This window comes from Amia ocellicauda, chromosome 13, assembly GCF_036373705.1.
Source record: "Amia ocellicauda isolate fAmiCal2 chromosome 13, fAmiCal2.hap1, whole genome shotgun sequence".
Classification (NCBI taxonomy): Eukaryota; Metazoa; Chordata; class Actinopteri; order Amiiformes; family Amiidae; genus Amia; species Amia ocellicauda.
The window spans coordinates 13,207,856-13,229,222 of record NC_089862.1 but is presented as its reverse complement, the minus strand read 5'-3'; the positions used below and the strand labels follow the sequence as shown (position 1 = coordinate 13,229,222).

The following is a 21,367-nucleotide window of genomic DNA, read 5'->3' as shown; positions in this document are numbered from 1 at the left end:
GCCGCTCCACCAATGGGATCGGCGGAATTGCGCAGATCTGCGCAGAAGTGCGGGAATCGGCGATTCGAGAATTCATCGACTGGCGCCGCTGCGGAGCCTCGACGTGTGTGCGGTTTAACCTGTGCGTGTTAGATCAGCGTCATCTGGGTGCTTCTCTCCCGCACACGACAGCAATGGCCTCTGATTAGATTCAGTTGCGCAATAATGGACGCACAGCAGGAGAATAGTTATTTGCAGCAGTAATGGAGCATGGCTGCGTTTTTGCAGATTTTAAAGGGACCTTTCAATTTGCAATAGACCTGGCCAACGGGGATCTTGTCTAGGGTTGGGATTCTGGCTGTGGCAAGGGCTAATAACAACAAAATATGACACTACTGCAACCTAAATCCAAGGATAACAGCAAATCCATGTTTAATTCTTATTCTAATTAAACCTATCCGAACACTGACTATTAGCACAATATCCTGTCATCCACGACCAAAGAACTTATGCAGCCTCTCACTATAAGACCTATTGAGACCACATAAATCAGTTTAGGGCTTTTAATGGGGTTGGTATCGTCATACCCAACTCCAGTCACACTAAATGTAGACTATTGGAAATCCACTATCTCTTCCACCATGAACTCATACCTTGACTTATACTAAACATACATACTCAACGTCTAAGCTTTTATCCCATAAACAGGTTAAACAAAGACCTTACCCCACCAGCCTGCACTTATTTGTAAAGGTATCCCCAAGCCACAGATTTAACGTGTAATGAACCCCTGTTTCTTATTAAACAGCTTATTAAACCTGTATTAATAAAATGAATCAGTCAGAGGATTATTAATACACTTGTAAATAAAATGCATTTGATAAAAACATTAGAAATGTGGATCAGGCTCCACTTCATTTTAAATATACAAGAAACTAGTTCTGTGGTAATAATGAACTGTAAACACCAGAGGGCAGAATGATCAGAAGAAGAAAATGAGCGAAAAACCAAGACGATTTAATCAGTATCAAATTCAGGCTGTGCTGCTAAAGTGAATATTTATTTTTCAACCTTTTACTGTTCTATTATTAATATTAATAATAATATTAAATGTGGTTGCTCTTCTTCGTGCTGTTATTGTTGTACATTGTCTAGAAAGAAAGCCAATCAACAGGGTTTTACACCAGCAAAGGTTATATTTATTTAAATCCAGATTAAAATTAAAAAGCAAACAAGTAGCTCCCTCTGTAACTAAGCAGCTAATCTGTGCAGCCCAAATTACACTGTGCCGTGTACCCAACGGGTGTGAAAGTGGTATTGCATTGCACACCTGTGGCATGGCTCAGTTACCGAACATGAACCATTCATTTTCGGAATGTGGGGTAATTATACATCAGGTTTGCTCTGGTTTTTGGTTACAGTTCATAGCAGGAGTCCACAACACCAAGTCTGAGGGGGTCACAGTATAGTTTACAGGTTTCTCTAAATCATCACTAGCTTATAGCCTCATGAAAGCTAAACCACTTGTGGAAGCTTGTGAGTCACCTCAGCTTTCACAACACATCTTCAGGAGGTTGATAATTTTAATAAGATTCTGGCAGTCAAAAGAAAAAAATGTGTGGCATGGCCTCCTTTAATTGGAACTCTTTTGAAAGAATTAAAATGGTTCAGTTTAAATATAAATGTTCTGTTAAATATGTGGTCACGTGGGAAAAAAGAAACAGAAGAGTCTGCACTCTCAGGAACTGTAGGTGTGTACTGCTGGTTTCTGGTCTGTGGATTCTGTTGTTCATGCATATGGCTCCTGCATTGTGCGATGACTTGGCGGCTCAATAACTATCATTAATATGGTGAATAAAACCCAGCTGTGAGGAAGCAGTGCAGCCAGCTTGCACTCCAGGGTGTGAGCGCTCTCTGTCAGTAACAGGCCTGTCCATTTTGCATAGAGAATGTAGATTCAACGATCATAATCTTTCTTTTGATTTATTTTTTCTGCGTTGATGTGAGTGTGTGTGTGCATCAGCATGACTGATCTCGGAGACGACTGATTGATTTGCCACAATTACATATCATTTAAACGAGATGCAAATGCATGCGAAACGTTTGCGTGACTTTTGCAAAGCTTTCCTCCCACGTCACTGTCTCCTGAAGTTCAGCCAGCACAAGATTAAAGAAGTCTGATTTTTCTGAAGTCGGCCACAGGAGCTGTTTTTTTTCTTTCATTTAGGTGATGATAAAGTTCAAGTTAATATCTAAGATCACAGCAATGCGAATCTGAGAATCTGACTTCTTTCTGAGTTTAGTTTGCAAGCCTGTGTTTAATATTGACCACAGTGGAACTCCTTGAAAGTAATCAATGACAGCCCAATACAAACTAATTCCAGTATCTACAGTATCTGAACAGGAAGAGCATTGAATTCTCCTGCAGCAAACCTTTCTGGTCTGACTGCTGGTGTAACAGAGGAGGGAGGGATCAGCATGGGGCAAGTGTGACTTATAAAGAAGACAAAAAAATCCCCCACCTTCAGTACCACACTTTGTTTCTTTCGTTTCGTTGTGTTAATCTCTCAGCCTCAACTTCCTGCTTAGAGTCCTGTCTGTGAGCGGCAGTGAAGAGAGCAGCGGGACTGACAGATGCACAGGAGCTGGACAGACAGAGAAGTGCCACGACAGGACACACAGTCTCCCAAGCTAGTTCGGGACGGACAGAAAGAAAGACAGTCTCTGCCCTGTGTGTCTCTGACAGGTACTGAAGTTAGTTTCTGTTGGTTATAAATCACCTTTTGGTTGCCCTGTATGATATAGAGCAGTAGAATGGCTGTTGTTGTTATTTCTAAAGATTATCAATATAAAGTCGTTATTGCAACAAAGCTTTGGGAAAGATGCTCTCTATTTATTGCTTTTTATTTAATTGTGTAACTGTTTTGATGTTCTTTGGCTGCATACACTGGTCCTTTCATGTTCAAGCTTTGGCAATGCATCTACAACCTTGCAATTCATTTTGAGTTGGTTAAATACTTGGCACGGCTAGATTTGGTTTATTCTGTACTTTCACAACTGAATTAACTGCTGCACAGAAAAACAACATTAAAACTAAAGTAAAGTGATGGTGCAACTACAAAACAGGATGTGCAGTGCTCAGGTTAATGCCCTGACTGTGCTAGATATGGATCTTAACTCTGTAGCAGAACGGCAGTGGTGGGCTGAGTGCTGGAGGTTAAAAGCTTTTATCTGTGTGAAGCCTAATCAGGGACTAATGTCTTGTGCTTAGAGAGTATTGCTCCTCAGTTTTTTAAATAATGCATTTCTAGCTTATGTGCTTTTGTAACTGAATACCGTGTTCCACCGTGTGCCTTGAGAGAGCAGCTCCGCTCTACAGTGTTTCAGTGTGATGAGCGAGTCCACACACCGTCCCACTGTCTCACTCTCCCCTCCCTCACTCTCACTTTTTCACTTCACCCCTTCGCCGATCTCTCTCTCTCGCTAAGCCCCCACTTCCCTCGCTGTTTCGTCCTATCACTTTCTCAATCTTGCAGTACCCCGCTGTCTCTCTCTGTCTTACTTTCTCACCTGATCTCTTTTTCTCTTTCTTCCTGGACCAGGGTAGAGGATGGAGTTTGCCTGCAGTCATGTGGTGTGTAACTGGCAGCCAGAGCCCAGCATTCCAGGTAGGACTACCTGTCACTGTCACAGTCTAACATCTAAAGAGTCTAGATATGCAAATTATTCATGTTCATATCATGAAAATCAGTTGCAAGCAGGCTCAATAATGAGGATAACGTGGGCTTAGAGCAACGTGTCTCTCTTTAATAAGCTCTCAAGCCGTGATATCTATACTGATTCACTAGAATTGTGCAAGACATGCAAGGATGTTTTGTGTGGTCAAAGTTAAAGAGACCCATCTGGAAAAGAAGACTTTTAAAAGAGTATTGTGGTTTCAAATAAATCAGCTTCCTAACAGTAATCGGCCTAGATACCATCTCTTTTATCTTCTCTCCTCTTGATGTTGCATGGGAAGAACGAATGATTTGCTTCATGATTTGAAAGCCATATACCTCTTGTTCTTCTCATCGTGTTCTTCTGTAGGATGTTACAAATTCTAAGAGTCTTTTCTGAGAAAACGGGGTGAAGCTGAACACATAGTAGGCAAGTGCCCCACTGTTTGAGGCAACTTGGTCTGAACTCGCCCAATCCCCACTCCCACCTCATGTGGTATTACTCAGTATTACTGAGTTACTGTTGTGTTACTCTGTCTCACCAATGGACACCGTATATTGATTATAAAAGGTTAAGACAACAGGAATAGATATTCTGCCCATCTTACTTGCCTAATTGCTAGTAGTGTGTTGATCCATGGTCCTCGGAAAGCTGATTTTTGAATGATGATAATGCATAAGCTTCTACAGCCTGGTTTGGCAGTTTATTTAAAACATTTATAACTCTGTTTCCAGTCGAAAAGCGAGCTGCATTTAATTTCCACAGTACATGTGCTTCCTCTGGTGGTTTTGTTTGAAAAGCCAGTGGAGACCATGTGTCCCTGCTGCCCTGGCTCATTTTCTCTTTGCTCCAGTGCCAGGCTCCCCAGCTGCCCTGTGCCCACCAGTGCCCATGCGTGCCAGCTCTGCCAGGATGAATTCAACACAGACCCTTCCAGAGAGACCCAGGTCCAGTCACTACCATGACTACGACAACCGCATCTCCTGCATGTCACGCAGCAACCAGAACCGGCCAGCGGGTAATGCAGCTGCTGTTCCATTTTCCTTGTGTTACCCGTGGTGCTGTTGTGTTTGAACTTTCCAGAACAAAGTGCTCAATGTACTTGAAAAAGGTTATTTGTTAAATAAGTATGGTTTAATTATCAATCAAACCAATATTAATCTGAATACATATAGAGAATACAATTGCTTCAGATGAGCCAATACCTCTCACCTATATTTATGGTAAGAAGTAAACCTGTATTATGTATAATGGTCTTGCATTGTGTGAGGAACTGTACTGCAGTGATGTTGCCCTGTGCTGTGGTGTGTGTAAAGCTGACACTCTAGTGGAATTCAAGCTGACCGCACCACAGAGCTTCCTGTTTCCATCGGTGCTGTGCCATGTTTATCTCTATTATTCTTTTTGACTTTTTATCTAGTTTATCTATAGTTAAATTTCCTGCACTTGAACATCGTTTTGGAGGGCTTGTGGGATTTTTTTTTAAGAAGAACACATTTTGCAAGCTGTGAATTCCATTTCCAATAGGGGGTGTTCGATGTATAACAATAGCGATGCTCGAAATGCGCTGTTAATTTCAATCCTTAAAATTAAGAACGACATTTTAAACTAGTAGGTGAGTTCAAAGGTGGAGCAATCATACTTTTAAGTTGCATTTTTAGCATTCGCCACCATTTTTAAATTCTCTTATAGTCTATTTAGTCTATTTATCATGAAACTTAGTTTTGATATTCTAAGAATAGGTATCCACTATTAATTAATATACAATAGTTGGAATTGGCCTTCAAATTCACGGTTGTTGCATAGACAATCCTAGATTTGGAAAACCTTTTTACAGATTATCCATTCGATCTGTACCTCCCATTCCACTGTTCTTTTTTTCTATTAAGATTCTCAGCTGTAAACGTCCTTTAACAATCGAAATAAATTCGGACAAAAAAAAATGTCACTGCCACTTCTTGGGTGGTACCCTTCTGCAACTCTCATATATCTCCTCAAAATTACTAACACTGAGGGGGCAACACCAATAAAAGTTGATTTGAACTTTTTAGTCAAGGATGTGAATAGCAGCAAAGTGTGAGTACTATAACCCTCATCATGCTGCTTTAATTCTAAGAATAAATATACAGTAGATATACGTGTTTACCAGCCAACCTGATTAAGTCAACACCAGTACCCTGCACTGGATGAAGCTGGTTTTGAAAATGGAGATACATGGACGATAAAGTCAATAATAAACATCAGAATGGGCTTATCCACAGCTGTGGTTCCAAACAACTTTTCATCGGTAACCAAGGAGACAGATACAGAAGCGGGTGGAAATTACACCATCAAACCACCCCGTAGAAAATGCTGTTAGTTCTGCATGGGCCCCATGGCCTCCAGACACCATGTAACTGAAACAACAAACTAGAGAAATTAAGTTCTGATGGGTAATGATGACGTTTAACCCTGGATGACATTTCAAGAGATGAAAACAAAATACATAAAACAAGTAAATAATACTAGTAAAGGGTTCGTTTTAACTACAAAATGAATATGGAATCAAACACCCAACAAAACCCAATGTTCAGGTAATCCTGGTCTATCTTTACTTTTATTTGTATTGATTTTTTAACTTTAGAAATTTGTTATTTCTTTTTAAATTCAGTAAATGTAGCCTGGCAGGAAATGGTTTAATGATTATTTCTATGATTCCTGCCAGTCTTGGGGGTTTCCAGTACGGTGGCGAATTCTGTCTGTTTAGACACAATTTATCAAATTATTAATGTTCAGACATGAATACTTCAGGGTACTAAGCTATTAACAGGTACCAGTTCTGAGATCAAAACTAGGCCTTAAAAGTCAATCCCAAGCAAATGTTAAAAAACACTACACAACATGGGCAGATATAATTGTAGACTAAAACAGATGCCTGATGCTGTAACGATATATATATATATATATAGATAGATAGATATAGATAGATACATATGTGTATATATATATATATATCTATATATATATAGATATAGATATATAGATAGATATAAATAGATAAAGTCCCACACAAACAACCCACACTCACAGACTGGATGAACTGTGGACACATTTGACTGTATTTGTTAGACAGCATTTTTTCCTGTTTGTTTTTTTCATTTTGTAGTTGTATGACATGGTATATGTTCTGTATGTCAGTTTGGCTAATTTTGGTATGCAGGGCTCTTTCAAAACAAATGGGTACAATAAACAAAGCAAAACTAAAAAGCAAAAGTACGTGGGAATACATTTCAAAATAGGAAAAAAGCTATAATACATGGTGGTCAGGTACAATAACAGTTCAGCGTCTGTGCTGTGCACCACACAGGAAACATTGTACCACCTACAGGCTTTCAAAGCAGCACACTAACCTCAATCACTGAGCCTCGGAGGGCTGGCTCTGAGTTTGTGTGTAAGTGTGCGTGCATGCGTATTTACAATCACACTTCTCCCCCTAAGATATCCAAGTGACCCCTCCGCCCCTTCCCCCTCGGCTCGGAGACCGCAGCTCGAAGTCACAGAGATACCAGAGGCCCAACTCTTTGCCGCCAATTCCCAGCACCCCGCCTCCCCTGCCCCCACGTGGTGAGTGGTGGGATGTAGCAATTGCAAAATATGTGTAATGTATCAGGACCTCTCCCTATCTTCTCTCTGTATAGTGTGGTGTCCTTCCTGTGTGTGTGTGTGTGTTTGTGCTGTCTCATGTCCTGGCTGTCTCTCTGTCCCTGTGCAGTGGGTGATGTCCTCTCTCTCTGTTTTTAGGGTCCTGCAGCAACACTGAGAAACAGCTCAGTGCCAATGTGAATGTTGTGTCAGTGAATGTAGGCCGGCTGGTGGACATCACTAACAGTAAGATAAGCTGACAGCTGCCGGGGGCTCAGGGGATCGGGGGCGGTGGCGGACACACACACCAAGACACCACAACAAGGAAAACCAACCATACTCTTTTCATTAACACTACAGTTACACAATACCCACTGAAGAGTGTGTGTCCATGTGTCCATGTGTGCCAAGGCGTGGGAGTACCAATGTGTGTGACTGTGTGCCAGTTTAGCATTTACTTAGACTTAACGGCTGGTCTTGTGTGAAACGAAAATCTTGTGAATTCAATATTTTCTAATCTTTCCAGCGGCAGCAGAGGAGAGGAGTAAGCGCCCGCTGTACTGCAAAAGCTGCCGCGCCGCCATGTCGGGTCTGAGCGTGCCCCGGCATCGGCAGCAGAGCATCGTGAGTATCTGAGTTCTGTGTTTATTGTTCTGACATGAACGGAGGTGAGTGGGTTTATAGTCTGGGTGTGTGTAGTTGATATATGTATACTGTGTGTGTGTGTGTGTGGTGGGGGGATGGCAGGGGGTGGAGGACTAATGCCAGGGCGGTGGTGCTTCCTCATCATGGTGTATTATCTTGCCACAGATCTGGTGCTGTGAGTTCTGTGGGAAGGAGAACACAATCTCCCAGCCGAGCCCTCGCCTCCCCTTGGCCCGAGACATGCTGCACGTGAGTGAGGAGGCAGATGGAGACTACGTCAACTTGGAGGACATGCTGGTGGTGTTCTGTGTGGACATCTCAGGCAGCATGAGCGTCACGACAGAGGTCAGGCCGCAACCCCACACTGACTCGCTTACTGCACCCTGCCTCTGCCTCTCTCACTGTAAACACTGCCTCCACCACCGTATATATCTACCATCTGACTGCAAAACATCTAGTTTATTTTGAGAAGGTCAATAAATGGAACAAGAGTGTAGAGATCTGAAGAAATAGAGCACTGAGTCAGGGGTTTTAAATTTTAGACACAACGTATTATAGCTATGATTCAACAACAGTACAAGCAGTAGCTCTTCTATATGTTCAGCTCTCTCCTAACTCATCTACTCATTATCTGCGGTTTCATTGATTAGAATTCACTCATACATTTTTGAATTAACTGATTAATTTATTAATTTATTGTAGGATGAGTTAATGTAATTAACAAAAGTACTGAGTCATATTTAAGTGTACATTTTCTAAATTATTCTTCTTTTAATACTCCTTACTATCCTTTTGAACAGTTGCTCTATCTTTTACTGACACTGAAATATCAGTATATATATATATCATCACAAAATTGTACCGAGCAACAATTTAGTTCTGAAGCCACTTTCTGTAAGACCATGATGTTTTTCACTTTCAGGGGCAGTTTTGATTTGATCCAGGCCTATTTCAGTTTCCACATCTGTTTAACAAATCATATTTTGCTTGTGTGTTTTTCTGAAGCTCCATTTTGAACGACTCACATACACATGAGACTCTGCCCAGTCCTTCCTCAGGACACATCTTGTGAAGCAGAGAGAACCTGAAATATCATGTCTGTTCACGTATGTGTGTGTTTCAGTCTGTCTGTGTGCAGTTTCTTAATATTATCCTCATCTCTCCCCATACAGGTGCCTGTTGCAAACAATATAAAAACTCCAATGTACGTCTCCAGGCTCCAGGTACAGTCCCTCCGTACAGTGTGTTTCTGAACTGACTCGGCCCCTACTTTCCCAAAATAAACTGTAGCTCACAAACAGCTGGAAGCAAGCAGTCTTGGACAGATAAGTAATTTGTCCTGCAGTACAACATTAGACAAAAGGTTGACTCAAGGACACCCTTTTTATCACTCTGTCACCAAGCTGACATCTCCTTTGTATTGGATTTATAACTGAACAATAAAAAGGACAGGAATGGTGTCGGTATGTTACTTAATTTGGTGAAGCAGTATGTAGTGATTTAATAGGCTTTACTTAGTACCCCGCTGTTTGATCTTTAAAGACAGATGAACCAGCACCTAATCATTTATTTGAAAATCTAATCTGCTTTAAGCTGCATGTAAAGCATATGTTTATTTTAAACCCAAAGTCATCTGAGTGCTGAATAAACATTTGTAGAATTTAAAACAAACTATAGGATCAAAAACCTTTAATGTTGGTGATGCAAGACCTGCAACTAAGAGTCTCTTTTAGTGGAAGTCTCATGGGAAGTGTTTTTACATCTTATTCTTTGTTCTTATTGTGCCCTTCCTAATAGTGACTGTTTTGCTGTTGAGAACCAGAGCGGTTTATGTGACATTTGCATAATTTTACAGGAATCTTTTATTGTTTTGCTGTTACTGTTATACCCCATTATTCAATGCACTTAAATCTTACTTCAAGATTTGTCCTTCTGCCATGAGACAGATCTAATACATTTTACTTCTAAATGATCCAACTGATCAATTGCATCTACATATCTACCACAGTTTGAAGTGATAGTTTAATAGCTTTTAACAGGAACTACCTAATGACACATCGCCAACATAATCTGCAGCGATGTGACGTCAAGGTGAGTGTGAAGCAGGCCGTGTGAGGTACAGCTGTAGTCTGTACTGGTGGTTGTGCGCTGCTGTACGTCTCTGGGGTCATTGTGGCTGAGTCTGAGTTGACTCACCGGGTTGTTGTCCTTCTCAGAGTGTCCAGGACGCCCTCCATAGGTCGCTGTCCTTACTGCTGAAGACCTCCCCTCGCCGGCGGGTCGCCCTCGTCACCTTCAACGATGAGGTACGTGACCTCCCCGGAGTGCACAAATACACACCCACAGGCACACACAAACATTGCTGCTGAAAACCACCCCCACCCCACAAAAACGCACACACACACACACATACACGTTTGTTTTGCTCTCATTATGGGGATTCTCCATAGACATAATTATTTTTATACTGTACAAACTATAGATTCTATCCCCTAACCCTAACCCTACCCCTAAACCTAACCCTCATAAAAAACTTTCTGCATTTTTACATTTTCAATAAAACATCATTTAATATGTTTTTTAAGCAATTTGACTCATGGGGACTTTGTCTAGAGTCCCCACAAGTCACATTTATAGCATAATAACCTTGTAATTACCAGTTCCCCATAAATCACGAAAACCTGTACACACACACACACTCACACACAAACAGAAACACTGCCGCTGAGAATCCACTCCCACACACACACACACGCAAGCACACACACATGCACGCACATACAAACACTGCCGCTGAGAATGCACTCCCACACACACACACACACACACACACACACACACATACGCACACATGCACGCACATGTGCACACACACAGAAACATTGCCAATAAGAAACCACTCTACCCCCCCCACTCACACACACACGCACACACAAACACTGCCGCTGAGAATCCACTCCCACACACACACATGCACGCACACACAAACACTGCCGCTGAGAATCCACTCCCACACACACACACACACACACATACGCACACATGCACGCACATGTGCACACACACAAAACACTGCCAATAAGAAACCACTCTACCCCCCCCCACTCACACACACACATGCATACACAAACACTGCCGCTGAGAATCCACTCCCACACACATGCACAGAAACACTGCTGCAGAGAATACACACACACACACGCACGTACACACACACACAAACACACTTTGCTGTCAACAAATGTTCTAAGACTTCGACATATTTTTGTCTTATTCCCTTTGCCCATTTGTGCTTCTATAAGCTTTTGTATAATCTCTTAATTGTGTAAATGGTTATTGTAATAGGTGTTAGCTGTTTGCTGCTTCTTTCTAATGTTCCTCTTAATCTCTTAAATATTAACAATCAGCACCAGAAAGTACAAAACACCTTTACACATAGAGAATTATGAATGCACAGGATACATTGCCAATTCAGTATGGGTGTTGAGAAGCTGGGATCTTTCAGACTTCACCATGAACGACTGGATCTCCACGTAAGGTTTCGCTCTGTTGTCTTCAATGCAGGTGACGGTGTACGGGGACGGGACGGGGGTCCCACTGACACTGAGGGATTGGGGGCTGCTCGACTTTGACTACCTGAAGGACCAGGGGGAGACCTTCACAACCCCTCACTGCATCGCCGAGAGCATCAAGGCACTGAACCAGAGAGTGCACGAGTCAGTCTCTCCGTCTAGCCCTACCCAATGCAACACACACACAGATATACCCCTGCTTGCACACACACACACACACACACACACACCAATAGGATTGTTGTAATCTTATCACTTTGTTGTTTGAGTGGGCGTAGTGGTGAATGTTTTTGTCTATGACTGTGTTAATAGAAGTAAATAACTGAGTGGAAATGTGTGTTTTTATGCTTTCTATCTGTCTGTATGTCTCTTCAGACTACAGGAACATGGAGCCACAGCACTTGGCCCAGCAGCACTGGTCTCCATTGCAATGGCTTCTAGATATATGGGGTCAAAGGTAGGTACCAAACATGACCAGTTGCCCTTTCCACCTCCAGTAATTGGCAGGGTGGGGAGGCCTGTGATTTAGGCACACAAGGTGTCAGTAGACTAATTTGTGCTTGTTGTCATCCTTCCAATTCCCCCTCTAAGAAAAAAGAATACCAGATAGATCTTTAAAGACTAAACAGCAGCCTTGTTAACACATGATAGTGAGATGTGAGTATGAGAGGGAGGTCTTTCTGCATAAAATAACAAGGAAATAGATAAAAGACTCAGTGTATGCTTAACAATATCGCGGCTTGTTTTTAATACTGATAATATACTTCCTGTGCTTTACTTTCACGACTGTTCACAACTGTGAAAGGAGTCACTAAGTGTGTGTGAAAATCAACATGGTTGTTTGCTGAGAGAGGACAGGACAAAAAGAGCCCAAGGGAGGTACACCAAGTGGGGAGAGGTGTTGATATAGTTTAAGAGACTAAAAGTGAAAGGTCTTGGTGCTGAGAATTGCTCCACAGAGGCTTCACCTGGTTTTCTCTGCCAGGTGATAATCTGTACTGACGGACGAGCCAATATCGGCCTGGGGGACCTGGAGGACGAACCAACGCCCACCTCTCGCTACTTCTACACCCGCCTGGCAGAGGAGGCCGCAAATAAGGGGTGAGTGGGAGTTTAGCTTACCCTGTGCCCACACTCGCTGAGCCTCTCAGCACCTTCACAGGATTCCTTCACCTTTTTAAAACACACACCGTTTTCAGAGTGTTACTCCTGTGCATCTCACTGCAAGCACTTTGTCTGTAATCAAACCATTTGCAAAGACACGGGGAGCTAATATTCTCACCCTGGCAGGGTCATCGTCTCTGTGCTGACCTTTGAGGGCACCGACTGCAGACTGGTGGAGGTGGGCAGGCTGGCCGACCGCACTGGAGGGAGGGTGAGTCAGGAGGACCCTATATGAATCAGTGCCTATAAGCGTTACTGAACTTTCTGAGCTTTACATGCTACATTTCTTACCCTACGAGTCTCACAATTAATAGCGATACACATGAATAGACACATATTATTAAAACATAGTCAATATAGAGCTAAAGTGGGAACTGGTCTATTCAAACAATGACTGACAAAGCCACTAATTTCCTCTAATGCAGAAAACACTGGGCCCTGTTTGTAGTGAGCTGGAGACTTAGAAAGCATTGGTAAGTGGTTAGATCTTTACATGGCAGCCAGCTTACTGACCCTCTCTGCTCTCTCCGCAGGTGAACATAGTCAACACCAGCAGCGTGTTGTCTGAGATCCAATCCGTTCTAGAGGACGACATCATCGCCACCAGCGTCAAGGCCACCCTGCTGTCCACAGAGGGCGTGTGAGTGTCCCAGGGGTTTATGAGACACAGACCCAGATAGTGACAGATATGCTATAATTCTTGTAGACCTCACAGTCATGACTGTACCTGCGTTTAGAACTTGTGTGTGTGTAAACAGGGCTTTTCTAAATGTGTGACTTCTCCTCACTCTCTCTCTCTCTCTCTCCCTCTCTCCCTCCCTGTTTCTCACTTGGTCTCAGGTTCTTCCCCCATGAAGAGAACTCAACACACAAGCTGGTGAGGGAGATCGGGAACGTGACTGAAGGCCTCGAGATCACCTTCGAGTTCGCTGTCCAGCCCTCCGCTGTGGACAGTGAGTATCTCCGAGTCCGGTGCGCACAGGCCTGCACACACAAGGCACTTTCGCTGTCTGACACAGAGCTCTAACAACTTTCCTCACATAGACTGAGAAACTCTCATTAGGAGTACTGAAACTGAAGTGGTTGACAGACTGCTTTCTGTCTCAATATTTCAAGCTACTCAATAGTACCACGGGGGAATATTTTAGGCCAAGCTGAATGACATGAGTGCTAAAGTCACACTTGTTACATTTGTGCAGGTGGAGACGGGCAATGAAACAAAGTGCAAGACTAGGCCGATGCCTGGAAAATTAAATGTAATGTTGACAAATCAAAGTACCACATGCAGGCAGTATGATAAATATCCAACTCATGAAAACCCACTTGAAAAAGGTCATCTGCAAAAGAGATTGCCTTCACCAGAGTTTAAATTGAGTGAAGTAACATGTCTCAACAGGAAGGACAGGAGAATGCAGTGATTTTACTCAAATATTCACAACTGGCAAAGGTGTTGATAAAGTCTATCCAGATGACTACTTTAACCTCATTTAACATTTCACATTTAGCACTTAACACATCGTTTATCACCATGTGGTACAGATGTGCACTGAAGGCTCTGTACAGCACCATCAGTCCTGAGCAGAGCTGCACAGAAAGGCCACCTGAGAGAATATGTGTCTTCAAGTGTTGGTCTCTTTCTCTTTGTAGGCTTCCTGCGGAGGGACAGAGTTCCCTTTCAGCTGCAGCTGGAGTTCAAGACGCGTGAGCTACAGAAAGTAACGCGCATCCTCAACGAGCAGAGAAGAGTCACCACCAGCAGGTACTGCAGGCCTCCCAGTCTGCCTCGCACCGCAACACAAGACACCGACACTGCAATGTCCCACTACAGCACTACACACTGAAGCAAAACCCTCCTGTAACCACGACACAGATGGCACACAATAAGCGTAACACTCTCCCCTCTCTTTGCAGCTGGGTGTGGGTGGGCAGTCTGAACATGGGCGTGCTGGAGGTGCACTGTGCCCAGCTGTGTGCCCGCCTCACCATGGAGGGAAGAGTCCTGGAGGCACAGAGACAGATTCATGCACAACAGGAGCTCCTGAAGGAAATCAGGTACAACAGCGGGGAGAATAACAAACCTTTCATCTTGATTTTCTGGAAAATGTGTAGAGTTTACAGACCGAATAATAGCATGACACATTATACATGTTAATATATGTATTTAAACTATAGGAATTTTGGTTGGATCTTATTTGGATTGGGGGAAAATGCATCAAGTATTTCACTGGAGCCAAAGGCTTTATAAGGTATCATGTAGGAGAAAGGCAGAGGGCCTTGAAATGACCTGGAATAATAAAGATAACAAAAACACACTGAGCGTGTTGCCATAGTTTCCAAATGCATTGTATTAACAAAACACGAACAGCTGAACAGCATCACACAGTACAGTCAGACGGTGGCTAAAACACACAGTCCAACTAGGACCAAAATGTAGTTGTGGAAAGAGAAAGATCTGATACTATACACTTAAAAAACAACAGAGAATATTTCATTATACACAGCTGGGGTCGCATATACAGTGCTTTACATATATATATATATATATATATATATATATATATATATATATATATATATATATATAATAAACGATAAATAAACCAAGACAAAGTTAATAGAGACTTACACCAAAAAAACTAGAGACTGAAATTGCTGCCAAAGGTGCTTCCACCGAATTTTGAGTTTGAATACTATGCAATCAACAAACTTCATTTTTTCTCTTTATTTCTTGCTGACACTTACTGTAACTTATCTTACCCTTTAGAAGTCTTATATCTTTCACATCTTATACAGGGGCACATAAAGCTTCCTCTTCCTGCCAAACAAACTCAAGAAAGATGGTATTAATTTTGACCTCTTAAGTAAATAAGTCGTTAAGAGCAGAATGAAAACCAGTAGCATTACTTCCCTCAAGCATTGGATTTAGGCACGAACATTTCCAGCAGAACACAGATAAGCCTTTTGCCTTGATATATGCATTCCCCCAGCTTAAAGATGTACACAGAAAAACACACTGAACCAATCCCCACCACTGTGCACAAAGTTGAATCTGTAAACTAAACTAACCGAAAGTAGCATCCACAAGACTCCCACCACGTCTCTGTAACAAAAGCCCACAAGGTTCATCATATATTGTGGTTGATAGTCGAAGGTATTGTGTTGTTTATGCTGAGGTAATAATAGTGTTCGTGCCAAGCATTTAGCCCTGAAGGCTGCTTAATACAGACTGAGTGAATTAAAAGAGGGGGATGTAGGGGTCTGAAGTAAATTCTGCTGGTTCTAATTATCGAGTGATCCATCAGACTGTGCGTGTGTGTGTGCGTGTGCTTGCATGTGTCTGTGTGTGCTCCTGCATGTACCTGCTCTGTGCTAACCCAGACCCTCTCCTCTGTCCCCAGTGAACATCAGCCCAGTCAGAAAGAGGAGTGCGTCTATGGCAACTGGATCAGCACCATGAGCCTGATCTGCCAGGATCTCACTGGGGACAGCAAGGTCAGGATGCTGTCCCAGCACACAAACTTGTCTGTTTTCTCTAGTGTGTGTAGTGTCTTATCATTACAGGGGCAATGTACAGAGCGGGAAAGAAAGCAAGCATCTTCTCATCAAGCTCTGTCACAGATACGCATTGACTTTCTCCTGACTCTCTTGAATGGCTCCTTTGCATTTTCATGTGGCGTCCCCTCTAAATACCTAATCTTTGCCTTTTCAGAGTAACAAGGAATCTAAAGGATCTTCACAGGCTAGGACTGCCCCAGTGAAGGTTAGTGTGCACATATGTATGTACAGTGAGGGAAAAAAGTATTTGATCCCCTGCTGATTTTTGCCCACTGACAAAGAAATGATCAGTCTATAATTTTAATGGTAGGTGTATTTTAACAGTGAGAGACAGAATAACAACAAAAAAATCCAGAGAAACACATTTCAAAAAAGTTATAAATTGATTTGCATGTTAATGAGGGAAATAAGTATTTGAGTCTTTCGACTTAGTACTTGGTGGCAAAACCCTTGTTGGCAATCACAGAGGTCAGACGTTTCTTGTAGTTGGCCACCAGGTTTGCACACATCTCAGGAGGGATTTTGTCCCACTCCTCTTTGCAGATCCTCTCCAAGTCATTAAGGTTTCGAGGCTGACGTTTGGCAACTCGAACCTTCAGCTCCCTCCACAGATTTTCTATGGGATTAAGGTCTGGAGACTGGCTAGGCCACTCCAGGACCTTAATGTGCTTCTTGTTGAGCCACTCCATTGTTGCCTTGGCTGTGTGTTTTGGGTCATTGTCATGCTGGAATACCCATCCACGACCCATTTTCAATGCCCTGGCTGAGGGAAGGAGGTTCTCACCCGAGATTTGACGGTACATGGCCCCGTCCATCGTCCCTTTGATGCGGTGCAGTTGTCCTGTCCCCTTAACAGAAAAACACCCCCAAAGCATAATGTTTCCACCTCCGTGTTTGACGGTGGGGATGGTGTTCTTGGGGTCATTCCTCCTCCTCCAAACACGGCGAGTTGAGTTGATGCCAAAGAGCTTGATTTTGGTCTCATCTGACCACAACACTTTCACCCAGTTCTCCTCTGAATCATTCAGATGTTCATTGGCAAACTTCAGACGGGCCTGTACATGTGCTTTCTTGAGCAGGGGGACTATGGTCATACATAGGCAAGGTGCTGTGCATGATTTTGAAGAACTAAAGAGGAAAAAACACAGCAAAATATGAGTGGAGGGTGGAGATGCTAGCTTTCTGTGACAATTCAATTTTTTAGTTGACTCATTTTTGGGCACTTACTATTTTTTGGCACCCTCGGCAACCGCCTGGTTTGCCCAACGGTTACACTGCCCGTACCAGCACTGACTCACTGCCTGTCTCTCCACAGGGCCTTTCGGACGAGGCAGCCAACGTGGTGTACCAACTGAAGAGGGCAAAGAGCATCGTGCTGAGGAAATGCCATGTCCCCAGCCTGGCCATGTGATTCACCGCACAGATGCAACCTTACCAAACTTACTGTAGTGCACCTCATTGAAACCACAGGGAATGTAGTACAGACTAGCACAGAGCTGTACAGCACAGCACAACACATGGTGAGGCGAAGTAAATGCACTGGAGTTGCACTGGAGGAATCACGGTCAATTATACAATTACCATTCAGGCTTAATACTGGAAACTTTTATATGAGTTGCTGCTGAGAAAATGGCAGTTTGAGAAAGGGCAGCTAAGAGACTCTTCGACCAATCACTCTGCCCCTGCTGCCGTCTCCACACTGTGCACATCCCTACTCTTGAACTGGGACAATTTCTCCCTCTGCCTTCCAGCCCCAGTCAGTCCCGACATACAATCTGTCTATCAAACTATAATTGTACTGTGGACAACAGACAATATTTCTGTATCAATGTAAAGTGTCGTCTGTCTAATTGCCAGTGTTGTTGATTCTGTGTCTTAGTTTCAGTGGTTTAATCTTCATGAAACCACCTTTTTTTTTTTATTCGTTTTCCTGTCTGACTTCCTGGTTATTGACAGCTCATTTGATTGGCAAGGCTTTGCAGTCTGAATGTACCATTTGCAAATCCAAAAAAAGTAGCTCAACTTATTGTCTATATCCTGAGAAGAAATACTCTGAAAATGCCTGAGAATATATATTTGTATAATGTTATTTAAATTGACATGCTTTGTGTGTCTTATACATACATTTACATTATTTCCCAGACACATTTACAGTCAATTTAAGTTGATTATTCTGGTTGCTTTGTGAAAGGGGCATTTAATTCAGTTTGTGTTTGAAAAGACAGGAGTTCACTTTCACCAGTACTTCACAGTCCTATTTCTATTTTATATCGATTACAGTTGCAGCCCTAAATCTTCAATCTTCTATGTCGCACTGACCACCACCACATTGTTCACACTCATTTGTATCTAACAACAAAACCTCATCATAGTTGTATGCGCTACCACATACATCTTTCATGAGAAACATGTCATCACTGGAAACCTTGTTTATATTTGTACCTAGCATCGGAGTGTTTGTTTTTCCATCGTGGTCAAAATCATGCTTTTACTACTTTTTATATAGTATGATACATTTACTTTTACATTTACTGTTCAAACTAATATGTTAAAACTGATATACAGACGGGTGACAAATTAAAGGAAAAACCTGAATAAATGAGTGGAGGAACGTAACAAATCCAAATGCCTCCAAACAGGTGTACAATACAATACAATTAAGCAATTAGCATCCCGTCATGCTCTGTGGCATATATAAAAATGCTGAGCAGGCCCAGTAGATTTTGGATCAAGATGGCAAGAGGAAAGGATCGAAGTGACTTTGAAAGAGGGGTCATTATTGGGGCACAAATGGCACGAGCTTCAGTTACAAAGACGCTCAACTGGCTCGTGTTTCAATAGGAACAGAGACTAAAGTTACTAAATCTGCATGACAATGCCCCCATCCACAGGGCACGAGGAGTCACTGAATGGTTTGATGAGTATGACAATGATGTGAATCATATGCTATGGCCTTTACAGTCACCAGATCTCAACCCAATGAACACCTATGGGAGATTTTGGACCGACGTGTTAGACAGTGCTCTCCACCACCATCATCAAAACCCCAAATGAGGGAATGTCTTTTGGAAGAACGGTGTTCATCCCTCCAGTAGAGTCCAGAGACTCGTACAATCTGTGCCAAGAGCATTGAAGCTGTTCTGGCAGCTCGTGCTGGCCCAACACCTTACTGAGACACTACATGTTGGTTTTTCCTTTAATTTGTCACCCCTCTGTATATTGGATATCACTAATGATAAAAATATTAATCACAACACGGGCATTAAACGGCTCGCCACAGCCCGGGCCAATGTTTATGTCCATGCACTTTTCGGTGCAGTCAGTGTGTAAACTTTACAGCTGTCTGGGTGACATCACCTCTGCGGAATGTAAACACGCCTGTGAGGAAGGGCGCCCTCAAGCGGCGAGGGCCCGCAGCTGCTTTCACGCATTTCTGCACCGCAAACTCCTAATCGTTTTCCCATAATAATCACCGGGCAAGTGCCAAAGACAGGGAGTGCGGTGGCTTGAAACGTATCTCCCTCTGGGAAATGAGTTCGCCTGAAATGGGTTGTGACTGTATTATCATAATAACAATAATGGCTTAAACACTCTAAATGCAAACGCGCAGATGTGAAAATGCTAGTGCAGGGGAGATGATAAGAGGCCCCGGGGAGCCCTGGGACGGACCCGGACCCGGACTCGGGGCAGAGAGGGCAGCCGAGGCTGGGGCCGCCGGGGGGCAGCGGGCGGGCAGGGGGACGAGTCTGCGGTAGGTCGAGCGAATGTAAACAGCCCGCTGGAGGCAAAGCATTTCCGTCCGGGTCTGCGGCGGGGAAAGCAGCCCGAGGGTCCTGCACTAATCAGATCTGGAGGCTCCAGTTTCCGCAGTGACGGGGCCGGCAGACTGTCCCGCAGCGAGAGCAGGGCTGAGACGCCCCGCACAGGGACGGGCAGACGCAGACCTCCGCGCAGCATCGCCGAGAGAGGGGGTCGCCGTCCCACTCCGAGTCGGGGAGAGAGCCGGGCTTCTCCGCTGCCTTTACACTCACCAGAGCGGGGGATGACCATCTGAGCTGCCGCCGCTAAAGCCCTGCTATTGAACCGCTGCTGCGCTCGTCCGCTCGGCCAGACCCCCCCCGCCTGATGCGCGGCTGCACTGCCTCCCAGGACGGGCTGTCCGCAATGACGGCGGGGCAGTGAGCCCAGAGAGCCGCAGAGAGAAGCGGGCGTCCCGGCTGCCGTGCGGGATGCTGGCGCTGAGGTGCCTGTGCCTGTGCGCGCTGCTGTCCCGGGCGGACTGCCGGCTGCTGCCCGGCGCACGGAGGAGGGCGCAGAGACTGTACTCGCCGCAGCTGCACAGGTGAGCCGGGCCCGCAGACACCTGCACACAACCGCGCCGGGCTGCCGGGGGTGCGCTTGACACCGGAGCTTGATTAGTGCACTGAAAGCCCGTCAAGTTACCTTCGTGGCACCGATCTGCGGGTGTTGCAGGCAGATGCACTTTATTCCTTTGCAACAGAGCAGAAAGACGCTATAAAGAAGTAGCAAACCGACACAAACAAAAGCCGGCAGCTGTTTCCAGTCCAACCTGGTGAAAAGGAGCTGATTTGTATTCCTATTCTTTGTTATGTGACTACTGGCCAAATAAACCTAGTGTAGATTTCCGCAGATCTGCGCCGCTCCACCAATGGGATCGGTGGGATTGTGCAGATGTGTGCAGACGTGCGGACATCTGCGCTGTAAGAACTAGAGCTTAGTGCTGTACGGGACAGAGCAAGTGCCACATGGGACGCCTTGGGTGTCAGTTGCATTTGGCTTCTCATTCAATACAAATTTTGCATTTATGAACAGTGCTTTGAAACCCAAAACCCAAAGGTTAGTCAAATTAAAGTGTATAACATTAGATGGCCCTGGTAGATTGCATGTCCCATACGAAACGGGAAATGTCCTGCGGGACAAACATTACATTAATGCAATTTTAAGATGATTTCATTCTTGCAGCTGTAACTGAGATGTTTTTTTTTTAGAACATACAACATTTTCCATAACCATATTTTTAATTCATTTAAGTTTCATTCACTATTCATTGGTTTAAACGCATTTGTGAGAAATGTATTGGAGTGTATAATGCA

General features: G+C 43.7%; 2 protein-coding genes across 7 annotated transcripts in view; both read left to right on the top strand.

The window, feature by feature from the left end:
• LOC136766465 (circularly permutated Ras protein 1) lies at window positions 1-18,352 on the top strand. Its single transcript, XM_066719930.1, has 20 exons — window positions 1-2,725; window positions 3,582-3,647; window positions 4,550-4,714; window positions 7,174-7,299; window positions 7,477-7,563; window positions 7,844-7,941; window positions 8,128-8,307; window positions 9,135-9,185; window positions 10,179-10,268; window positions 11,527-11,678; window positions 11,910-11,991; window positions 12,520-12,635; window positions 12,825-12,909; window positions 13,232-13,338; window positions 13,539-13,651; window positions 14,346-14,457; window positions 14,610-14,750; window positions 16,097-16,190; window positions 16,408-16,458; window positions 17,569-18,352. Exons 2-20 carry the CDS (start codon window positions 3,590-3,592, stop codon window positions 17,662-17,664), a joined length of 2,004 nt encoding a protein of 667 aa, XP_066576027.1. The 5' UTR covers window positions 1-2,725; window positions 3,582-3,589; the 3' UTR covers window positions 17,665-18,352.
• A 2,021-nt stretch (window positions 18,353-20,373) lies between these two features.
• Window positions 20,374-21,367, top strand: part of LOC136766464 (von Willebrand factor C and EGF domain-containing protein) — a 29,502-nt gene continuing 28,508 nt past the window's right edge. For all 6 annotated transcript variants that reach the window (XR_010821746.1, XM_066719925.1, XM_066719924.1 and 3 more), the window contains exon 1: window positions 20,374-20,595. Coding sequence is in view for 5 of the 6 variants with exons in the window: in XM_066719925.1 (XP_066576022.1) it covers window positions 20,483-20,595 (113 nt within the window). In the remaining variant the exon portion in view is untranslated. The remainder of the gene's footprint in view (window positions 20,596-21,367) is intronic.